This window comes from Psittacula echo (genome assembly GCF_963264785.1).
Source record: "Psittacula echo genome assembly, chromosome: 6".
Taxonomy (NCBI): Eukaryota; Metazoa; Chordata; class Aves; order Psittaciformes; family Psittacidae; genus Psittacula; species Psittacula echo.
In genome coordinates, this window is record NC_137743.1 from 68,371,315 (window position 1) to 68,384,844 (window position 13,530).

General features: G+C 39.7%; 1 protein-coding gene across 6 annotated transcripts in view; it reads left to right on the plus strand.

The window, feature by feature from the left end:
• The first annotated feature begins 204 nt into the window (after positions 1–204).
• MTX2 (metaxin 2) overlaps positions 205–13,530 on the plus strand; it is a 35,200-nt gene continuing 21,874 nt past the window's right edge. For all 6 annotated transcript variants that reach the window (XR_013957129.1, XM_080620444.1, XM_080620445.1 and 3 more), the window contains exon 1: positions 205–333. Coding sequence is in view for 5 of the 6 variants with exons in the window: in XM_080620444.1 (XP_080476570.1) it covers positions 294–333 (40 nt within the window). In the remaining variant the exon portion in view is untranslated. The remainder of the gene's footprint in view (positions 334–13,530) is intronic.

Here is a 13,530-nt window from a genome sequence, read left to right on the forward strand (position 1 = left end):
AAACCATTCCATGAGTGACTCCCAAACACCGGTACAATTTGCAAACGCCTCTCTGTATCCGTTAAGCACCGTTTAAGCGCGGAAAACCCGTTTCAAACACGCATAACCAGCTGCCACCGGCTCCCCGTATCGCGTCCAGCCCCGCTGGCCGGCGCGGGTACGGAAGGGAGCTGGCGCGGGCCCCGCCCCAGGCGGCAGGGGCGGGGCGGGCCCCGGATGCAGTTGTTGTCCCGGCGGCGCGGCGCCCAGTTCCTGTGCGTGTCCTCGGCCTGCTGCCGCCGGCCCGTCGCGACATGTCGCTGGTGGCGGAGGCCTTCGTGACTCAGCTGGCCGGTGAGGGACGCGCGCGGGCGGGTGACGGCACAGAGAGGGACGCGGGCGGGCTGGGCCTCGCTGCGCACCTAGTCGCGGCGTGCGGCGGAGCAGGAGCTAAACCTTCGCGGCCTGGGTGACCCGGGGCTGGGGCGAGGCGGCCCCGTGTTCTTCGGGGAGGAGAGGCCGTGAGGGCTGGCGGCGCTCCGAGCGCGTCGCCTGCCTGGCGGTCTGAGACAAGGACAGGTCATGGCGCAACTCCCCATAGGGCACGGCGCTGCGGGTTCTTCACGGGGCCCCATTATAGGGTCCCTAGGCGTAGCTTCACTTTCGTTTAATAACTTCCCTGTCTTTAAAACCATTTACTTTCCCTTAGTGGTCCAAAAACCGGCATCATGTTTATATTTAAGCAGCTGGAGTTGAGTTCCTCAGCGTGGGAGAGCTCAGTGCGGTGCCGTCCTCCCTGCTCCCCATGGCTGAGTCCTGCGTTTCCTATGTTGCTCTTGCGATATACTGCAACTGGGCCACGTCCATCTGGACATGAGCCTTGTCATGAAACAGAATGAGTATCACTGTGGAGTTATGTAGCAAGAAGTTATATTAATCTTCTCTGAACAGAAAAAAACCCAATATGCATCTCTGATAATTCCTGGCTAGGAAGTTCAAAATACATTTAGTGTTTCACACTGAAAGTGTGTGCATTGGTCAATTTCTCCTTATTTGTTATTCTCTGTTCCTGATTTCTTGCTGCTACACAAGCTCACAAGCAATAAATACTGCAAGGAAACAGCATTTTAATAGCTACTGTCATGTTGAGGAGAGGAAGTCAGTGTTTTGTCCCAGGAGCTGAGGCTTGTACCACTCAGTAGAGGCCTCAGTGTCAGAGTCCGAGGTGGATTCTCTAGTATGAATGTGGTTTCCAGAGCAGGCTTGCACCTGGCTGATAGGTAAAGTGAAGGTTGTGGATCTTGAATCTGGGTGTGAAGAGGTACGCGTAGACAAGCTTGGAAGTTGAGTTGGGCACTTGGATTGGCATTCACTAATTCACAGATATGGCACAAGCCATACTTATTTTCTAAGGGCCAGAGCCTGGGATCCTCTGGATAGGGAGAATACAATCATGATCAGCATTGCTTCATGACATTTCCTAGCCTTTATGGTCTCTTTAGTATACCATATTTATATTGTGAAACACAAGGATAATGACATAGGTGAGTAGTGTTGTTGATTTGTTCCTCTGCTTTGTGATTGTTATGAATATTCTAGAGTGACAGCTTGCTGGTATTTACTTGTTTTCTGGAATTACGAAAGCAAACTCAAAACTCTGGGCATCTCGCTGGTTTCTTGAAAATGTAGTTTGTTTCTCTCCCTCGCCCCTGCTTCCTGTTAAACAAGCAAATTGTTGTAAAATACAGCAATGACAGATCCAAATTAAATACAGTGTGAAGAAAATGTGTGTTTGAAATACTGGAAACAAGAAGACAAAGTTCTGCAACAACTGGCTCTTTTCTCTCCTTCCTGAAGTGTTCTTGGGGAGATTCTCCCTTTTGGGGTAGTTGCACTCTGCTTATACTAGTCTCATTCATGTGTTAACAGTTGTACTATTAAGGTGATGTCTTGAGGGCACCAGAGCTGCTCCAGTACTTCTGGACCCTCCTACAATTTAATAAGCTTAAAACAGTAGCACCTGGTCTTTACCTGTCAGTCACAGGTTAAGCGATGCTCATTTTCTTTTTGTAAGTAATTTGTGGGCATCTAATAGAAAAATACTGGCAATACTGTTTTTGCAGAGCAGAAATGGTTGGTGCTTATTTTATTAATCATGTACTTCTGCTGGATATGCAGGTACTTACTGTGACTCAAGGTACAATACAAATCCTTGTTGCAGACCTGAATCATTCTTCAAAACAAAATTATTGTTTTGCAAGACATTGTCTTTGCTTTCCCAGAAGTGAATCAGTGTCAAAAGCAGTTACCTGCCTTGAAAATAATAAAAAAAACGCTTTTGCCCGTGGGTCGTGGCCTTCCCAGCTTGTCTGTACTGTGTACCAGTCCCAGACTGAAACTAAATAATGGCAAAATCATTCAATCTGTTCATATGAAAGATTTTTTTTTTTTTTGGGGGGTGGAAGTTATTCAGGATATTGGCCAATACCCACCACACTTCTGGTTTTCCTGAGACATTGCACAGACACAGAAATTACTTCATTCTCATACCAAGAAGATATGAATATCCCACAAATGTAGGAATATTTGTGAGGAAGAAAAATGGTGTATCTGCAATGAAAAAATAGCACTTAAGAGTGACACTTGTTTTAATAGTGTCTTATCTGTGGTTGTGAATACTCCGTTTCTGATAGGTATGGACGGAAGTGTAAGAATGATTGAGAACTTTTTCCGTGTCCATAAAAATGAAATTTCATTGGCCTGTCATCAGGGGTCCTGTTCATGAAGACAGCCACTTTGTCATGGCAGGTAAAATGAACTAGTGCTGCTCTAACGCATAACAGCTATGAAGCATGGGTCTTTGCATGCAGGTGTTTGAAGACAATCATCCCAGCATAGTTTGTTTTCTAGAAATGTTTTAAAAGCCAAGGGGAAGGTTTTAGTAGGGAAGAGGATCACAGCTTTGTTTTACTCACTATCTTGCTTGTGTATATATTAGAGGTTTTTTTTTCAAATACTACCTATCTTTATCTTTCCTGCACCTTGTGCATTCACTTCTGATATCCCCTGTTCACTGTCTTAGTAGAAATTGAAACACAGAAAATACCATCTGAATATAAGAAAAACTTTTTCTTTTACTGTGAGGGTGGGTTAACATTGGAGCAAGTTGCTCAGAGCAGTTGTGAAGTCTCCATCCTTGGAGGTGCTCAGTATCAAGCTGGAGATGGTCCCAGGCAACCTGCTGCAGCTGACCCTGGACCTCCAGAAGTGCCTTCCAAACTCAGCTCTTCTGTGGCCATCAGTTGTTCAGCCCACTTGCACTGCTGCAGTAATTCAGCACCCTATCTGTGTAACATTCATCCACCTGAACATGCTGAGCATTGCCTACTGCTGTAATGCATTAACAATTAAATACAAAAAGATGACTAAATCACTTATGGTGAGTAAAACACCTGCTTTAGTGCCATTCAACTGTTTGCTTATTCAGAAGTATAAAGAGGTTGATGCTGTGACTCAGATAATAATAAATATTTCTAGGCTTCATGAATTGCAAACATGTAATGTCATATTTTAAATCTATTTCTGAACTGTAGAAAATATTAATTAGATAATATGGTAGAGAATTTGTTTAGAGTAGCTCTGCATCAATCATATATTAACAGGATAGGAAATGAGTGTTTATACTGTAAGAAGAATTAGAGTGCCAGCTTTCAAGTGGTCCAGAACATTAATCTTTCTAACTGTAGTAGTTTTGAGAAGCTGACTGCTCAAATCATCTCTAAAAAGATTGTTGAAAAGATGTTTAATTGATCACTAAATTACTCAGTATGCTATACCTTCCCCCACGCCCCCCCAAAACCCCCCAAAACATTAGCTTTAGATTAGTGATCAAAAGAGAGAAAATAATATTCTTGTTTGTCCTTTGATGTCTGGAAAATTACTTCTGTTTATTGCCATTGAGTTACATCCAAGGGTCTTAGGCTAGTTTTAATACTCAAGAAAATGAATGCATTGAAAAACAGATGGCCTTCTGCCTTTAGATATTTTACATTCTTAGTGAGTCTACCTTCAATGTGACATGCCAGAGCACAAATAAATCTCTGACGTGCATATTTTATGTATTGAGACAAGCTGCAATTTGGCTAAGAACAAATACATAGGGAATGAAACTTGACCACCTAAATTTTTCCTGCACATAAAGACATAAAATTTAAACTGAGTATGCATTTTGTACATCAGAATGTGCATAGGTAAATGTTAACATTTCCTGCACATGTAAGGTGAAAAAATAAAGCTATTCTTGCTTAATAATAGGTTTTCTGCAGCACAGATTGTTTGAGCCTGCTGCAGAGGTGCTTGTAATTGAAGAAGTGGTTTAAAAATACCAAGTTTTCAGGCTGTATAATTTTATCTCAGTGCTCTTTTAGTGTGGACTTTTTTTTTGTAATCAAACTAAAAGGAATCCCTTTAACTTTTGTTCAGTTTCAATAAACAAGTCTTTTACGCAGCTCTCGCCAATTTGTGCTCAGGCACATACATTTTATGACTTGATTTAAACCAATCCTTTGTGTGAATTGCCTATCTAATTTTTTTTATTTTTTTGGTTAGGAGAAAAATGACTTTCACAGTTATTATAGTACAGTACATACTTCATTTTGAGGTAGTGTTATTCCTTGGCTTTAAGAAGCAATACAATTACAGTTTGTAATAGAGTATGCTTTTATAGTTGTTTCTGGCTCCATTAAGACTAAGGAGTGTTTCTCTAATCAGAATTTTATTGTTACATATTTTCTGCTAAAGTAATGTCTTCTTTTCTCATGCCAAAAAGATTGCTGTAGAGATAATGGTAACAAAATTAGTAAATAAAAAGTCACATGTATTTTGATGTTGTCCAGTTTGATTTGCAAGTGAGCTTTCATCAGTTGTAGGATGATTTAGTTATGAGTGCTGTTTAGGAGCCTAATTATTCAGCTCACAGGAAGTCATAGGAGAACAACTTTGGAGAAGAACCAGATTTTTCTTCTCTTTCTCACTCCTTTTTTCTCTCTGGTCCTTGGCTGCTCTGTTTTCTGACTGTCCCCAGGCACTAACTTTGCTTTTTCCTGTAGGTTGGGACCCTATGAGCCACTTCCTTTTCAAAATAAGAATGAATGGAAGAGCTTGGTTGCTGTCTTTTGCTCTAGTTGGAAGGTGCCGCATGTTGCTGCACTGCTAGGCATCTTCAGCTGTCTTTTTTGAAAGTGGGTGACAGACTGCAGGTGCATGCAAGCCATGGGGAGGGCAGAGAAAGTCCACACCAGGTTTTGAAATGTTTATTATTATTATTAAATTCTGGCCTTCAGTTATTGAGAAGATTAATAGATGTCACGTGAAAATGGGTATTTTAATACAAACTGGAAGAAGCTACATGTAGTAGTAAAACCTATGAAATGCGTAGGAAGGATTGGAAACATCCAAGGGAAAAATTACAGTTATTACAGAGAATGTGGGACAAATTGATGCCAGTCTCATTTGGCAGGGGAGGTGGGAACATCCAACCAAAAAAATGAAATGTGCATACTGAATTGGAAGGTAAAAATGCCGAGATGGGAATTTTTAACAGTTCTGCCTTCTAGCAGTTGTATAATGAAATTGAAGCCAATGTAATGCTTGCATCCTTAGCAAGAACTTTCAATGTCCAACATTTTTTTTCTCATTCGAATGCCATATTGGAGAAACTCTGGATGCATTGGAGAGTGCTCACGGAAAGCCTTGGAAAAGAAATGAGGAAGGCTGTGAGGATATGATTAAGACAACAGGATAAATGTTTTTTCAGATTTTGAAGCAGGGAGTCTGCAGTGTTTCCCAGAGGCGAGGAAGAGCTATTGCAAGTGCCATAGTTCTGTGCTGACTTAAAGGTTCAGCTTTAAAGCAGCATTTTCCTCCTGGCTAGGGGCAGTGCTTGGTTGGCTGACACCACCAGTGATAGCTGTTTGCATTTCTACCCTGCAGAGTTCTGCCTGGACATCTTGGCTTTTCTTGCCGCTTTGCAAGACTGGCACGGAGACTTTCTGTAGTCATCACTTTGTGTCTCCTGGTACTGCTGTGCTCAGGCTGTGGGCAAGATAAAGAGATAATGAAGGAGAGCCTTAACAAAAGGCCAGAGGGGCCAGGACTGGGTTAGCAGGAGTTGTGTATGTGGGGAGTAGCTTTTGGAGCAGGTATGGGATACTGGGGTGCTGACTTGTGGGACAGATGTGTAGGATCTCTATTGTGGGTGAGAGTGGGGATGCCTTGGATGAGAAAGCAGAGAGCTAGCTCCTTGAGGCGCTTTGCAGAAATGGTGCTGAGACTGCCTGCCACACATCCTTAGGGGAGGAGGAGTTCAGACTATCACAGAGAAGAGGGGATCTCAGTCTGAGAGAGCTTTCAAAGGACTGATTTAAAGTATACAAATGTCGATAACATGGCTGAGAAACATCCCAGTCCAGTAAGGCACTTAATGGCATTCATTAGTATGATACTTCCACCATCCTATTCTTCACAGTTCCTATGCTTGAAGTTTTACTTCTTGAGTAAGGGCCAAAGAGGGCAAGGTTCTTAAGTAGCACAAAGGGAAAGGATTGATTTAGAGATCTATAAAAGGCTATAATTAAGAATTACAGAGCTTTGAGATGGAGCATTTATGCTGAATAACAGGAATAAGTAAAATAGCTCCAGCTTGTCAGGACTTTATAAATAAGTCTTCTGAGATCATTTAGCTGGCGCGCTGTCTGATTTTTCTGAAGAAATCCAGATGTTGATTTAGGAGCAAGTTTTATTTATGGATTTGATTTTGCTGAGGGTTTTGGCCTCCTCTCCTCATGGGAGGCATGATTCTGCAAGTGCAGAGATGCCAAGTGGTCACCCTCCTGTGGCCTCCCTTAGCAGTGAGAATGCTGAGCACCCTGGAGGATTGAACCCACAGATGTGTGTACTCTGGAAAGTTAACTCAAAGACAGTAACAGAATTGGACTAATGCTTAAATACATGCAATTAATAGCTTTCTTGGAGGGTGAAGAAGCAGATTGTGTAATTTTAAATGGCTGTTGCAGTAATGTCACACATTGACTGTCTTAGTGGTACAGCCACAGGGAACTCAAGTTTGAGAATTGCTGCTGAGATTAAGTCTTTACATTGACAGTCTGCTTGATCAATAATTACTGAGCAGTCATGATTTATCTGAATTGTAATATCTCTACAGAAGAGGCCTGGGATGGATTTAAGCAAATGATGTAATTATTTGATACATGATTTAATGCATACTGTTTAACTTATGTGAAAGTCAGCTTTCATTTGGCAAGGCACTATGAGAAGCTTTTTGGTCCCTTGTCAGCAGAGCCTGGGAGTTGCTGATGCTTTCATTTTTTCTTGGCCCTTGTTAGTTTACAGGATCAGGCAAATTACTTGAAATTGATTTGTACTTGGTGCAAGTGGGTTGAACCAGTGGGTCTTATGGAAGCTAATTCACTTGATCACTGTTAATGTACAAGATGCATATTTTTAACTGCTTTGGTTCCAAAGTGACTGCAGCTTCACTGGATTAAACAAAAGATATTCCTCCACATATTTCATGTAATAAGGATATAGAAGCACATAAATTCCTGTAATTTTCTTTTTAATCAATGTATTGGTACTTGAAAATACCACTGATTTGTATTATGAAAAGAGAAGAAGTGATCATCTGCTCCTTTTTGATGCATCTTGACATCAAGTGGCTAATAATCCTTTCTCCTCCTGGAGTCTGTGGGATAGCTTTCTGTGTGGTTTTCTTGGAGTTACCACATTCTAGAACAGAGTGAGCAGCAGCTTTCCCCAAAGCACCAGTCTTGGGAAACCAAAAGAAGGTAACTGTTTTCCTGCTGATTGCTGCATAATATTTGGAGATTGTAAGTAATAATGTTGGATGTGGATGTTGCCCAGATGTAAGACTAAATTTCTTTTTAGTGTTTACTCTTGTGAGAAAACAATTTTGAGGTATCTCATTATAACTTAATCAAATTTTTACCTAGGGAGACGCTGAAGGAAACTATGTGGAAATAATGTGTAAGTTAATATCTCCACTGTAATACTGCATTACAGTGATTCAAATGCCAACTTTTTTTTTTTTGTTTTTTGTATTTAATAGAGGATATCTTGCCTCTTGGCTGTTTTAACAGGCCTTTAATGCCATGTGAACCAAACTGGTAAATACAGATGATTTAGCTTTCCCCCTTTTTATGCAAGCTTAATATCAAAAAGTTTAAGAAGATAGCAGAAAAGAAGCTGAAAAGAAGCTGGGCCATGCAAATTTTATTACTTTAGAGAAGAAGTAGTCTTTATTTGTATGCAATTTAAACTTCTTAAGATTTCAGGAAATTGCTCTCTCTGAGAAGATCAAGTATTCCCAGACCAGGTCCTAGCCTCACCTACGCAACAGTACATAGTGAGCTGCGTGGAAGAGATTGTAATCGACAGAGCACTATGGTTACAGAAGCAGAAAGAAGATTTCAAAGGATAAATTGCTGGCATATTGACAATTTAGTAAATTTTGTTTATAAGAGATTTGGGGAAGAAATTGTCTTAATTTACTTCTCACTGTATAGTTTCAGTACTTGAGAAATAGTAACAGGATAGTTACATTCAGTGTTAATTCGTTAGCTTCTTATTAGGCATAGGCTAGTTTTATAGCAGAAAATTTATTCTCTCTGCACTGTCTTTCATAAATGTTCTTGCCCCACTGAGTTTCTGTGGTATTGCTAAGAGCTGGGAACAACCTAATTGCAAGTTGGGTGTTTTTCTACAAAAACTTTCAACCTGTTGATAACTTAATTTTCTGTGCAGGAGGGAACATCTTGATGCCTGGACCCAGAGGTCTGGGTAGCTTGACAGGTGCGCTAAATGAGTGCCAAACAGGGCAAACCACACTGCCTACCATACTGTTTGAAAGTGCCTATTCGTACTAGACTGCTGAAATGGCATAATTGTTGGTTAGCATATTCCACAATTTAACATGCAAAGTATTTAGCGTCTTCTCATTTTCACAGGATAATATTTTTTTTAAGTAAAGGATTAATGAGTAAGGATTAACGGGATAACTGTAAAGCATTTATTTCATTACATCTTTTTCATCATTGTGAAGCTGCTTGGGGAAGGTGGATAAAAATGTCTCTTTCCCCCATCCATCCAGGCAGCACTGACCCAGAATAGTTTCCTAGTAGCTCAAAGTGTAGGAGGTGGAACTGAGTTTCGTATGCTCATAAAGAGACTCTGAACAGCCTGGACAAGGAATTGGTGGGGCTGACGCACTGTAGAGCATCTTGGTAATGTGGTACTTTCTGTTGCATAGATTTCACTGAGGGAAAGTTATGGCAGGCTCTCATTCTTTGAATTAAAATTCACTATTGTGCAAGTATAGTATGTCCTGTTTTGAGAGCATTAGTTGGAGCTGAGATGTGCATAGGCCTCTGGTGAGCTGCTGATCCCTTGCTGATAGTGGAGTCCAGTGGTTTTAAGTATTTTTTCTTACAGCCTATGTGCATTCTCTTCTCTTGTTGTCCCAGAAGTATTTTTATTGAAATGACAGCCTGAAACATCTGGAAATGTTGAAATCAAAATGCTATATGAATATCTGTCTCTGGCCTTAGTGTTGCTCAAGTAAAGCGCTTCAGCCCAAAATCTGAAAATTGTACTTAAGCAGCATATTTTTAGTGGCAAAGAATTTGACATGGCTGTCATGACTCATTCTACATTTTGGAAGGTTTTTGTGAGAGCAGAAATGATGTATTTTCTAAGTCATTCTTTGACATGACAGGTGACTAGTCTAGAAGTCTGTTTTAATAGATCGTTACAAACCTGAATAATTGAAACTCCACTGGGAATACGCAACACACCAGTTCACAGAATTTTCTTCTGAAAGTTTAATTTGACACCTAAGAACCCTGTTTATAATTTGAAATCTGTGTTTTCTGTGCTAAGCTTTAAAACACTTTGACTAACAAACACATTGAGCTTAGTTAAATTTCCATGCATTTTTAGTTATCCACAAAAACAGAAATGTTATGTAGATGGTCTGCTTACCGGTTGACTTCTCCAGTTGTTGTGATGCTGCATCTGCCAATTTCTCAGCACCTAGGATAACAAGGCTTATGCAGTGATGATTTCTGTGTCCTTCTCCCTTTAATTTTCACTTCCCAGTAACTTTTGAACTCAAGCTTATTTCAGGCAAATTTAACAAGGAGGACTGATCCTGCAGGTGATTGTTTCCTATAGCTGGCATTAAAACAAGCAACGTGGGGAAAGAGGATAGTATGAGGTTTGCTTGTCCTGATCAAGCAGCAGACAATCCACATGAAAGACTAAATATTTGAATTTGTTAAGCATGGGAAAAGTTTTTGGTAGGGTGGGAAAACAGCTTTTACTAAAGACTACAAGCCTGAGAGACAGACCCATTGAAAACCACACAATAGTAATTCGAGGCAGAAGGAAGAACCAAGTTCCTTAAGATATGTAGAAAAGCTGTTCCTGTAAGGCATACTTCCAGGCAGTTATTTCATCCTGTGAACAGCTAATGACAAAAATGTCTCTCGCGTGGGATCTAACACATAAATGTGATTCTGTGTTGAAAACTTCTGAAACTGAATTGACATCACATTTGTTAATTTTCTCTTTATATACCTAGTGTCACAGTAGCTATGGTTAGCAGGGAAATGAACATTTAAAGACCAGAAGATTATAGTTGCCGAAGGATAAACTGGATTTGACTTCATTAGTGCACAAATGATAAGTTTGTGAGGAGTTATTATGGCATTAATCAACTTGATGGATTGGAAATATGACAGAACTGAAGCAGCGTGTAATATTAGTGCCTATTATTCTACAAATTATGTCTTCACCTACATTCATAAGGCAAGAGTCATTGCCGTACATTAAAGATGTTACACATTTTCTCTTCTTGTGGAGGCATGTGACATCCCTTCAGCGATTCCTTCTCCTCTCTTCCCCCAGCGGAGTTCTGGTCTTCCTTAAATGCGTATTTTGACCTTTCAACTAATCGAAGGCAGCTTGGGAGCTGATACTTGAATTTAGTGTACATCTGGCGAACCCGGGCTTCTCATGTAGCAGTGTGTATTTAAACTTCTTGCTCCATCAGAATAAAAGTATTTCACACTCCAAACATCTTGGAAGAAGGAAAGTGAGTAGAAATTGGAAGATATAGAACAGATAATGAGTGGGTATTTAATTATTTGATTTCTAGAAGATTGCACAAGCTTTGTGTTTTGCCTCCAGTGTCACTGAACATGATCTGCATGCAATTTTGAATGCATGCTGCAGAATATTTTTTTCTAAGATATGAGTAATAAAACATGAATTGTAATGTGAAGTTGTTTTAAAATCCAGTCTGTGGAGTGATAGCAAAATCAATTATCTTTTGTCTGATCTGTGTACAAAGAACTGAAGGCCTCACTTCAAGGCTTGTGAGCATGTATTCACCTCATCCAGACATGGTCAGAATTGTGACCTCCCTCTGGAGACCATCAGGTGCCAAGGGCAAGGGGGTATTATTCACTCATTTTCTTAGAACTGCTGAAATTTTAAGTTTAAGGTGTGCTAATAATGAAGGCTGAAATTTTCATGGGACTGTTTGTTCTCATTTCATTATTTGTCAGAAGATGTATGTTAGTATACAACTAAACTGTCAATGAGTGAATACAAAGATCTAAAGCTCCTTTACTTCCCTCAAGTTAGGTGTGTGCTGCTGTGTACTAAAACTGTGGGATAAAGACTTCATATAATGACTAACGAAGTTATGGTCAGCAGATATGATTCATGAAAATCTGTGGTGTGGTTTTGGATTCTGTGTGCCAAGAAGTCTTTATATGTACCTATGTATGCATATCTATCTCCACAGCTGCATATAGCGTAGTGACAAGATCAGACTGGAATTAGTGTTTGAATTTCTTGAAATATACCTAGCTTTTTTGTTGGGAAAAGTCCACTTGACTTTTGTGTGTCTGAAATATTTCAGCCACATGCTTGTGTAAAAATAGGCCACTTCCAGTTTGGGCTAGAATTCAAGAGTAGATGTAAATCTGACATTTCAGTCTGGAGAGGGGCAGGCAAAAAAAATCAGTTGAAATGGGCACATGCGGTTTGAAGTTCTCTGTACCATTTTCGGCATGTAAAAAGGATGTTTTTACCGGTTGTTTGGAGTATTTATGAGATCGATGTACATTCATGACTTAGTTACTTCTGTAAGTATCTCAAAGCCCGACACTGGTAAGTTTGCTAAAGTATAGTAATAACATTCTTAATTTCCTCATTCTGTTTGCTCTTGCAAGACTTCAGTGATCCTGAAGAAATGTATGTTAGATAAAGTATTTTGAACAGTTAAGGCTGTAGTATGACAGGCACTATCTTAATCTTATTTAAAGAAGTAAATGTACTTCCACCTGAAGAATTTTTACTCCAGGGCAAAACTTTAATGGAGAAGTCATTAACCATTAAAACCAATAACTGCTACAATAAAACATTAAACATTTTTTGATGACACTTAAATGTGATTAGTTGCTTTCTCATGCACATACTAGTATAGCTTTGACAGGCTCTGTGCTTGAATGTTAAGAGGCAGTGACCTTTGCAAAACTGTGTACAGTGTTAGAAGCTTTACAGTTCTACGTGACTTACATAAAACCTAATACTTCATGAATATCCAAAAAGAATGATAGTTAGGAAATTGTGTAGTCTTTATTTTTTCTTTGAGTTCTGAGGACAAAGACAAAAAGCATGACCTTACTGAAGCCAGTAGTGTATTTCTATTTGAACTACAGTTATTTATAGACATTATTTCTTTAAAAAGAATAATTTATATGATTAACTCATCAATTTTGTTTGCAACTAGCTAGTTTGCATAGAACACAAGGTTTGAATTGGTATTTAAAAATAGATTGTTAATCAGACATTAACAAGGAATGTAATGGAGACAAAACAGTGTGATGACGTGTTATCTTAATGCTACCATTAGCAGTAAATCAGTACTGATTATATTTTTGCCTTCCCGTAAATTCAGGTGGTGTATGATTGATAAAGTGCAATGATTCTCAACTGGAAGATGTTACTGTCTTTTATTTCCTTGCCTATTTTTGTAACAACTGCTCAACTGTTTTGAGCAACTGATGATGCATTTTTTTAACTGCATATTGACATTCCCATTTTAGGGTTGACCATCATTTAAAGCAATAGGTAGTCCCAGTCGTTATGATGGGTAAGTTTCTGACATGCCCAAGCACCCGGCTTGGTGGGTATTACGTAGGATCAGTGTGGACACAACTTTAAAAGGCAGAAAGCTTCTCCATTTCCCCAATACATTCTTCACGCTTGGTTTAGAGGTTTGTGCTTCTCTCCTCTGTGTCTTGTTCTATTCTTTCCAGAATTCTTTGTTTAGTACCTTAATAAATAGTTGCTCTTGAGAGTGGCTGGAATTGTGATGGGAAAGTGCACAAGGATGTCCTTATGGTGGAGGTAAAAGAGCTGCTTTAGCTGCTTGAGAACTAC